Here is a 9,820-nt window from a genome sequence, read left to right as displayed (position 1 = left end):
TAAAAATGCATTCTACCCCGTCTTTGCTTTCAAAAAAACCTGAGTGTTTTTGAGTGCATATTCAGTTCCTAAATACATTTCAAATGTATTGGAAACAGGTTATCAAGTCGTTTCACATGCCATGGAACATTTTAGAATTGCAAACAATGTTTTGTGTGAAATTTGTGGTTATGGGTATAAAAACCTACTAGACGAAGAGGAAGTATAGGCCTATGCGACAATACTTCCTCATTTAGGTTTAGTCATTTATCAAAGTATGGCGACCTTGTGTTTCCCCATTGCTATTCTACTAACTCTTCTCCATCAAGCAGGTAAAAGCGTTTAAGACATATATATGTGTATATATGTATATATGTATATGTGTATATATGTGTATATGTGTATATATGTATATGTGTATATATGTGTATATATGTATATATATGTATATATGTATATATATGTATATATGTGTGTGTGTGTGATATTTATTACATTGATTAGACATGTCTATAATCTGATTAGTAGATACAGTAATTAACAGGCAGTATCATTTGTACTGATTACTCTGCTTATAACCAGTTCAAATCAAATTGTATGTCACATGCGCCGAATACAACAGGTGTAGACCTTACCGTGAAATGCTTACTTACAAGCCCTTAACCAACAATGCAGTTCAATAAATAGATTTAATAAAATATTTACTAAATAAACAACCAAAAATCCAATCAATCAAAAAGTAACAAGAAATGTACATAACAATAACGAGACTATATACACGGGGTACCGGTACCGAGTCATTGTGCTGGGGTACAGGGTAGTCGAGGTCATTTGTAAAGTGACTATGCATAGATAATAAACAGCGAGTAGCAGCAGTGTAAAAACAAATGTAAATAGTCTGGGTGACCATTTTATTAGAGTATTGGTGTACTGGTTGTCTAACCAGTCTAACCAGTGTAATGGTTGTCTAACCAGTGTAATGGTTGTCTAGCCAGTCTAACCAGTGTAATGGTTGTCTAACCAGTGTAATGGTTGTCTTGCCAGTCTAACCAGTGTAATGGTTGTCTAACCAGTCTAACCAGTGTAATGGTTGTCTAACCAGTGTACTGGTTGTCTAGCCAGTCTAGCCAGTTTACGGGTTGTCTAACCGGTGTACGGGTTGTCTAACCGGTGTACGGGTTGTCTAACCGGTGTACGGGTTGTCTAACCTGTCTAACCGATGTACGGGTTGTCTAAACGGTGTACGGGTTGTCTAAACGGTGTACGGGTTGTCTAAACGGTGTACGGATTGTCTAACCTGTCTAACCGGTGTAAGGGTTGTCTAACCGTTGTACAGGTTGTCTAACCAGTGTACGGGTTGTCCAACCAGACTAACCAGTGTACGGGTTGTCCAACCAGACTAACCAGTGTACGGGTTGTCTAACCAGACTAACCGGTGTACTGCTTGTCTAACCGGTGTACTGGTTGTCTAACCAGCTTAGCCAGTGTAATGGTTGTCTAGCCAGTGTAATGGTTGTCTAACCAGTCTAGCCAATGTAATGATTGTCTAACCAGTCTAACCTGTGTAATGGTTGCCTAACCAGTGTAATGGTTGTCTAGCCAGTCTAACCAGCCTAACCAGTGTAATTGTTGTCTAGCCAGTGGGTGACACAGGAACTCAGATGAAGTCACATGATCTAATGAAGTACTAAAGTTTTAAGTCATGTGATGTGATATGTTGATTTTTACAACATTCAAGTAATTGATAGAGACTTTTAAATTTAAAGTACCGTATGTAATTAACTGTAGGGCACTTAAAAAAATATTATACTGTAGTTTTAAACATGTTTTGTAATACAACAATTAATGAGTAATACAACAATGTTTGGTTGTGATAGTACTGTACTATTGTAAGAAAAAGTTCAGTGTCATTTACAGTAAAGTCAGTGACAGGAAACTACGCCACAACGCCATTTGTAGCATGGAACTTCGCACTACCGGAAATGCATAGCTCAACTCGTTTTTAGACCATGTCTGTCAGCCAACCACAAATATGTTGGCTGAAAAATACCCCTCTCTGAGCACCCAAGTTATCTATGCTTTTAGGCAGATTAGGTTGTACTTCCTGGAGTTATACTTCATCAAGTTGCTTTTACTGAATGGTTTCTGAAACTGAACAGTTGATAGTGTGCATCATATCCTAGTTCTTTATTGTAAAAGTACTTCTGTATTACTTGTAACAAAGGTTGTGACTCAGTTGATCTAAAGACAACTGATCTTATTAATGGGTTCATCTTTAAACCATTTAGCAAATAGGGTGTATAGAGAAATTCAAGCCCAAACTACAAAGCCTGCAAATCGGGTTATTACGATGTGTCAGCCAGTTTGGCTTTTGCAAAACCTATACATTTGCAGAAATTCCTTTAAGAGGTTGCGTTGCTAAATTAATATATCCTACTGCTCTATTTGTCACATTGTATGATCGGCTTTTTCCAATTTTTTTTTACATGAAGTATTCTGTGTGTTTATTTCAGAGCCCAGGGTTGAGACCTCTGTGTTTGTGCTGAAGGGACAGGATGTTCACCTGGATGTCCAGACAAATGTTACACTACAAGATATTGATGTGCTATATTGGAAGTTTAATAGATCAGACAATGTTGTAAAGTACCCCCCAAAAGTTACCTTTGAAAGGTACCAAGATAGGGTTGAATTTAGTGAGAGAAACTTCTCTCTGCTACTGAAGAACATACAGGAAGGAGACAGTGGACTTTATGAGGCAGTAGTGAGTGGTAACAAAGACAGCAACGTAGCTGCATACTTGATAAAAGTCCAAGGTATGTTTGACTAGTTTTTCTAATTTATTATAAAGTGACACAGTTACAGTATCAATCAATAGAGCTAAACATGGTGTACAGGTTAAATGTATATTCATTGGTACTCTAGCTCATGTACTCAGGTTAATAAACTAACAATAAAGGGTTTCTATTTGTTTTCAGTGAGTTGTGCCTTCAGTCCTGACAGTGGACTCTAACTCCACCATCAATGACACCTGTACATGCACGCACAATAAACTAGACTACATGTTATATAAACTCCACTCCAGACCTGACTGCCCTTGACCAGCACAAAAACATCCTCTGGTGTACTGCATTAGCATCGAATAGCCCCCGCAATATGCAACTTTTCAGGGAAGTTAGGAACCAAAATACACATGTAACAGTATAGCTTCCGTCCCTCTCCTCGCCCCAACCTGGGCTTGAACCAGGGACCCTCTGCAAACATCAACAACTGACACCCATGAAGCATCGTTACCCATCGCGCCACAAAAGCTACGGCCCTTGCAGAGCAAGGGGAAGAACTACTTCAGGTCTCAGAGCGAGTGACATTACCCGATTGAAACGCTATTAACGCGCACCAACGCTAACTAACTTGCCATTTCACATCGGTTACACACAGGCAGTTAGGAAAGCAAAGGCTGGCTTTTTCAACAAAAAAATGGCATCTTGTAGTACAAACTCTCAAAAGTTCTGGGACACTAAAGTCCATGGAGAATAAGAGCACCTCCTCCCAGCTGCCCACTGCACTGAGGCTAGGAAACGCTGTCACCACCGATAAATCCACTATAATTGAGGATTTCAATAAGCATTTTTCTACAGCTGGCCATGCTTTCCACCTGGCTACCCCTACCCAGGTCAACAGCCCTGCACCCCCCCACAGCAACTTGCCCAAGCCTCCCCCATTCTCCTTCACCCAAATCCAGATAGCCGATGTTCTGAAAAAGCTGCAAAATCTGGACCCCTACGAATCAGCCGGGCTAGACAATCTGGACCCTCTCTAAAATTATCCGCTGCAATTGTTGCAACCCCTATTACTAGCCTCTCTTTCATATCGTCTGAGATCCCCAAAGATTGGAAAGCTGCCGCGGTCATCCCTCTCTTTGAAGAGGGAGACACCCTAGACCCAAACTGTTACAGACCTATCTATCCTACCCTGCCTTTCTAAGGTCTTCAAAAGCCAAGTTAACAAACAGATCACCAACCATTTCGAATCCCACCGTACCTTCTCCACTATACAATCTGGTTTCCGAGCTGGTCATGGGTGCACCTCAGCCACGCTCAAGGTCCTAAACGAGATCATAACTGCCATCGATATGAGGCAATACTGTGCACCTGTATTCATTGACCTGGCCAAGGAATTAGACTCTGTCAATCACCACATTCTTATTGGCAGACTCAACAGCCTTGGTTTCTCAAATGACTGCCTCGCCTGGTTCACCAACTACTTCTCAGACAGAGTTCAGTGTGTCAAATCGGAGGGCCTGTTGTCCGAACCTCTGGCAGCCTCTATGGGGGTGCCACAGGGTTCAATTCTTGGGCCGACTCTTTTCTCTGTATACATCAATGATGTTGCTCTTGCTGCTGGTGATTCTCTGATCCATCTCTACGCAGACGACACCATTCTGTATACTTCTGGCCCTTCTTTGGACACTGTGTTAACTAACCTCCAAACGTGCTTCAATGCCATACAACTCTCCTTCCGTGGCCTCCAACTGCTCTTAAATGCAAGTTAAACTAAATGCATGCTCTTCAACCGATCGCTGCCTGCACCTGCCCGTCCATCCAGCATCACTACTCTGGATGGTTCTGGCTTAGAATATGTGGACAACTAGAAATACCTAGGTGTTTGGTTAGATTGTAAACTCTCCTTCCAGACTCACATTAAGCATCTCCAATCCAAAATTAAATCTAGAATCGGCTTCCTATTTCGCAACAAAGCATCCTTCACTCATGCTGCCTAACATGCCCTCGTAAAACTGACCGTCCTACCGATCCTCGACTTCGGCATGTAATTTACAAAATAGCCTCCAATACCCTACTCAATAAACTGGATGCAGTCTATCACAGTGCCATCCGTTTTGTCACAAAAGCCCTATATTCTACCCACCACTGCGACCTGTATGCTCTCCTTGGCTGGCCCTCGCTTCATATTCATCGCCAAACCCACTGGCTCCAGGTCATCTATAAGTCTTTGCTAGGTAAAGCCCCACCTTATTTCAGCTCACTGGTCACCATAGCAGCACCCACCCATGGCAGGTATATTTCACTGGTCACCCCCAAAGCCAATTCCTCCTTTGGCTGCCCTTCCTTCCAATTCTCTGCTGCCAATGACTGGAACGAATTGCAAAAATCACTGAAGCTGGAGACTCATATCTCCCTCTCTAAATTTAAGCACCAGCTGTCAGAGCAGCTCACAGATCACTGCACCTGTACATAGCCCATCTGTAAATAGCCCATCCAACTACCTCATCCCCATACTGTTATTTAATTTTTTGCTCCTTTGCACCCCAGTAACTCTACTTGCACATTTATCTTTTGCACATCTATCACTCCAGTGTTTAATTGCTAAATTGTAATTATTTCACCACTATGGCCTATTTATTGCCTTTCCTCCCTCATCTTACCTCATTTGCACACACTGTACATAGACCTTTCTATTGTGTTATTAACTGTATGTTTGTTTAATCCATGTGTAAGTCTGTGTTGTTGTTTGTGCCGCACTGCTTTGCTTTATCTTGGCCAGGTCGCAGTTGTAAATTAGAACTTGTTCTCAACTGGCTGGTTAAAAAAAGGTGAACAAAATGAAATATGCTTTGCTGACTTTGCTATTTTGTGGGAGGAAGAGGACAACAACTCCGATGTCAAAGTCTGGATACCTGTCGGCGTCCTCATCATAGCTGGATTATTCGTCCTGATTGGCATTGTTCTTTGGCGGAAGATAAATAAAAGTAAGCTCAGGATCAATCTTATTACAGTAACTTCATTAACTATTGTGAATACTGGTGATAACAGGATGTGATTAAATCACAATTTTGTATATATTATATACACTTACACACACATATACATACATATACAGTACACATACACCACCGTTCAAAAGTTTGGGGTTACTTAGAAATGTCCTGGTTTTTGAAAGAAAAGTTAATTTTTTGTCCATTGAAATAACATACAATTTATCAGAAATACATTGCAGACATTGTTAATGTTGTAAATGACTATAATAGTTGGAAATGGCTGATTTTTAATTGAGTATCTACAGAGGCGTACAGAGGCTCAATATCAGCAACCATCACTCCTGTGTTCCAATGGCACGTTGTGTTAGCTAATCCAAGTTTATCATTTTAAAAGGCTAATTGATCATTAGAAAACCCTTTTGCAATTATGTTAGCACAGCTGAAAACTGTTATGATTAAAGAAGCAATAAAACTGGCCTCCTTTAGACTAGTTGAGTATCTGGAGCATCAGCATTTGTGAGTTCGATTACAGGCTCAAAATGGCCATAAAGAAAGAACTTCAGAAACTCGTCAGTCTATTCTTGTTCTGAGAAATTAAGGCTAATCAATGCGAGAAATTGCAAAGAAACTGAAGATCTTGTACAACGCTGTGTACTACTCTCTTCACAGAACAGCACAAACTGGCTCTAACCAGAATAGAAAGAGGAGTGGGAGGCCCCGGTGCACAACTGAGAAAGAGGACAAGTACATAAGAGTGTCTAGTTTGAGAAACAGACGCCTCACAAGACCTCAAATGGCTGCTTCATTAAATAGTACCCACAAAACGCCAGTCTCAAAGTCAACATTGAAGAGTCATGTCCGGGATGCTGGCCTTCTAGGCAGAGTTGCAAAGAAAAAGCCATATCTCAGACTGGTCAATAAAAATAAAATATTAAAATGGGCAAAAGAACAAACACTGGACAGAGGAACTCAAAAGAATCTGCTGTTTCCAGCTACAATAGTCATTTGCAACATTAACAATGTCTACACTGTATTTCTGATCAATTTCATGGTATTTTAATGAACAAAAAATGTGCTTTTCTTTCAAAAACAAGGACATTTCTAAGTGACCCCAAACTTTTGAACGGTAGTGTATATACAGTACCAGTCAAAGTTTGGACACACCTACTCATTCAAGGATTTTTCTTAATTTTTACCATTTTATACATTGTAGAATAATAGTTAAGACATCAATATCATGAAATAACACATATGGAATCATGTAGTAACCAAAAACGGGTTAAACAAATATTTATATTTGAGATTCTTCAAAGTAGCCACCTTTTGCCTTAGTGACAGCTTTCACACTTTCGGCATTCTCAATGTAGAAAATAGTAAAAATAAAGAAAAACCCTTGAATGAGTAGGTGTGTCCAAACTTTTGACTGGTACTGTATGTGTACACCTGCTCGTCGAACATCTGATTCCAAAATCATGGGCATTAATATGGAGGTGGTCCCCTCCTTTGCTGCTATAACAGCCTCCACTCTTTTGGGAATGCGTACCATTAGATGTTGGAACATTGCGGCGGGGACTTGCTTCCATTCAGCCACAAGAGCATTAGCGAGGTCGGTCACTGATTTTGGGCGATTAGGCCTGGCTCGCAGTCAGCAATCTATTTCATCCCAAAGCTGTTCAATTGGGTTGAGGTCAGGGCTCTGTGCAGGCAAGTCAAGTTCTTCCTCACTGATCTCAACAAACCATTTCTGTATGGACCTCACTTTGTACACAGAGGCAATGTCATGCTGAAAACAGGAAAGGGTATTCCCCAAACTGTTGCCACAAAGTTGGAAGCACATAATCATCTAGAATGTCATTGTATGCTGTAACGTTAAGATTTCCCTTCACTGGAACTAAGGGGTCTAGCCCGAACCATGAAAAACAGCTCCAGACCATTATTCCTCCTCCACCAAACTTTACAGTTGGTGCTATGCATTCTGGCAGGTAGTGTTCTCCTGGCATCGGCCAAACCCAGATTAGTCTGTCAGACTGCCAGATGGTGAAGTGTGATTCATCACTCCAGAGAATGAGTTTCCAACTGCTCCAGAGTCCAATGGTGGCGAGCTTTACACCACTCCAATCTTAGGCTTGAGTGTGGCTGTTCGGCCATAGAAACCCATTTCATGAAGCTCCCGATGAACAGTTCTTGTGCTGACGTTGGTTCGAGGCAGTTTGGAACTCGGTAGAAGTGTTGCAACCGAGCATCAACGATTTTTACGTTCTACGTGCTTCAGCACTCAGAGGTCCCGTTCTGTTCTTGCTCCTAGACGTTTCCACTTCACAATAACATCACTTACAGTTGACTGGGGCAGCTCTAGCAGGGCAGAAATTTGATGAACTGACTCGTTGGAAAGGTGGCATCCTATGATGTTGCCACGTTGAAAGTCATTGAGCTCTTCAGTAAGGCCATTCTACTGCCAATGTTTGTCTATGGAGGTTGTACAATTGTGTGCTCGATTTTATACACCTATCAGCAATGGGTGTGGCAGAAATAGCTGAATCCAATAATCTGGGTGTCCAGATACTTTTGGCATGTGGTGTATATACAGTGCATATATATAAAAAAAGTAAGATATATATATATATATGGAGCGTCTCTGAACATCTTACTTTTAAATCTTTATTGTATTTTCATGTTGTTGAATTATAGGTGACAAAGAGGAAATTATAAACACAGAGTATGCTACAGTCAGGGTAAGATACTGTACTTCAGCTACTGTCATTTAAAAAACAAAAATGTTAGTGGAAAATGTATACATTCTAAATGAAAGATAAAGTTATGTTCATTTAATGCTTTCATTTTAGCGCATTGAACAGCCACTGAGAAATATTTAATTTATTGATTTGAGGTAATTAATGACCTTGTTTTATACCTGGGTCACCGTTCATAAGTTCACAGTGAAGTTGTTACTGTATGTTTTTATTCTCCAGACTCCAGGTAACAGTCAAGTAGGTGGTGAAGAGCAGGAATCTCCAGGTCCAGCATCACCCTCCATCTATAGTATGGTGGGACAACCCCAACCCCAGCCTGTGAACCACCACCCCCAGCCTTTGCCTGTGGACCTCCCCATGACCTCCATGACCTCCATGCCTGAGAGTGTATATGCTGTGGTGGGGGAAAAGACTAGCAAACAATAATCAGGAATTTGAACATTATGCTAGGCTGGGATTAACTCCGATTTTATTAGATCGCCCTTTGTTGGCTAAGCATCTTTTAAAGCCAATGTTCCTGCATTCGCTGAGACAGCTTTCATGATAAATTCTGCATATGCTAGCTAAATCGAAAATGATCTGTAAATGGTGCCTAGATGCAGTGGCGACCCGTCATTCAGGGCAGGTGTTTTGAGCCCAACGTTTTACATTGCAAACAATGTAAAAAAATATATATCATTGAGTTAATAAAGCTGCGTACAAACATGGTCTCTTTTTTGTTTTCTTGAGTAATGGAGCTCCAAAATGCAGGTGTTTCAGCCTAGCTCAGTGCTTTCTGTGATGGTGGGGCAAGCCAGCAGAAAATACGCTGAAGAGTTTCGCACATTGGCCGCCGAGAGTGCCTGGAATCCGGAGGCTCTGTTCAATACCTTTGTAACGGCCGTCGTCAGAATTAGACCAAGGTGCAGCAGAGGATGTGTTCATCATTAGAATTTTAATTAAAAAAAGAGAACACTTTACAAAAACGACCATCGCCGCCCGGCTGGCGGGCGGCGATGGCTGCGCCCGGCTGGCGGGCGGCGATGGCTGCGCCCGGCTGGCGGGCGGCGATGGCTGCGCCCGGCTGGCGGGTGTCCCTGGCTGCGCCCGGCTGGCGGGTGTCCCTGGCTGCGCACGGCTGGCGGGCGTCCCTGGCAGCTCCGGCGGCACTGACCCAGGATTCACAAGGCTGAGGAGACATGTAAGAGACCTGGCCCTAGGCGCAGGCACAGGACTCACCGGGCTGGCGGGCGGCTCTGGACAGGCGGGCGGCTCTGGCGGCTCCGGACAGGCGGGCGGCTCTGGCTGTGAAGCAACGCATAGACACATGCATACACAC

The 9,820-nt window shown here is 42.2% G+C and overlaps 1 protein-coding gene across 1 annotated transcript; it reads left to right on the top strand.

Annotated features, from left to right (window-relative positions):
• The first annotated feature begins 207 nt into the window (after positions 1-207).
• LOC145860354 (uncharacterized) lies at positions 208-9,466 on the top strand. Its single transcript, XM_082961004.1, has 5 exons — positions 208-311; positions 2,493-2,792; positions 5,639-5,743; positions 8,441-8,484; positions 8,722-9,466. Exons 1-5 carry the CDS (start codon positions 257-259, stop codon positions 8,926-8,928), a joined length of 711 nt encoding a protein of 236 aa, XP_082817130.1. The 5' UTR covers positions 208-256; the 3' UTR covers positions 8,929-9,466.
• Positions 9,467-9,820: the final 354 nt, after the last annotated feature.

The sequence above is a fragment of the Salmo salar genome, chromosome 14 (genome assembly GCF_965601325.2).
Source record: "Salmo salar chromosome 14, fSalSal1, whole genome shotgun sequence".
Lineage (NCBI taxonomy): Eukaryota > Metazoa > Chordata > Actinopteri > Salmoniformes > Salmonidae > Salmo > Salmo salar.
Note: the sequence above shows the minus strand (reverse complement) of the source record. Positions and strands in the feature narration are given on the sequence as shown.

Bases quoted from the DNA above. Each gene is read 5' to 3' on its own strand.
- LOC145860354 (XM_082961004.1), top strand. From the start codon at position 257: ATGGCGACCTTGTGTTTCCCCATTGCTATTCTACTAACTCTTCTCCAT. The intron at 2,793-5,638 runs GTATGTTTGACT...TGTGGGAGGAAG, and splicing joins ATACTTGATAAAAGTCCAAG to AGGACAACAACTCCGATGTC. The intron at 5,744-8,440 runs GTAAGCTCAGGA...GTTGAATTATAG, and splicing joins TTGGCGGAAGATAAATAAAA to GTGACAAAGAGGAAATTATA.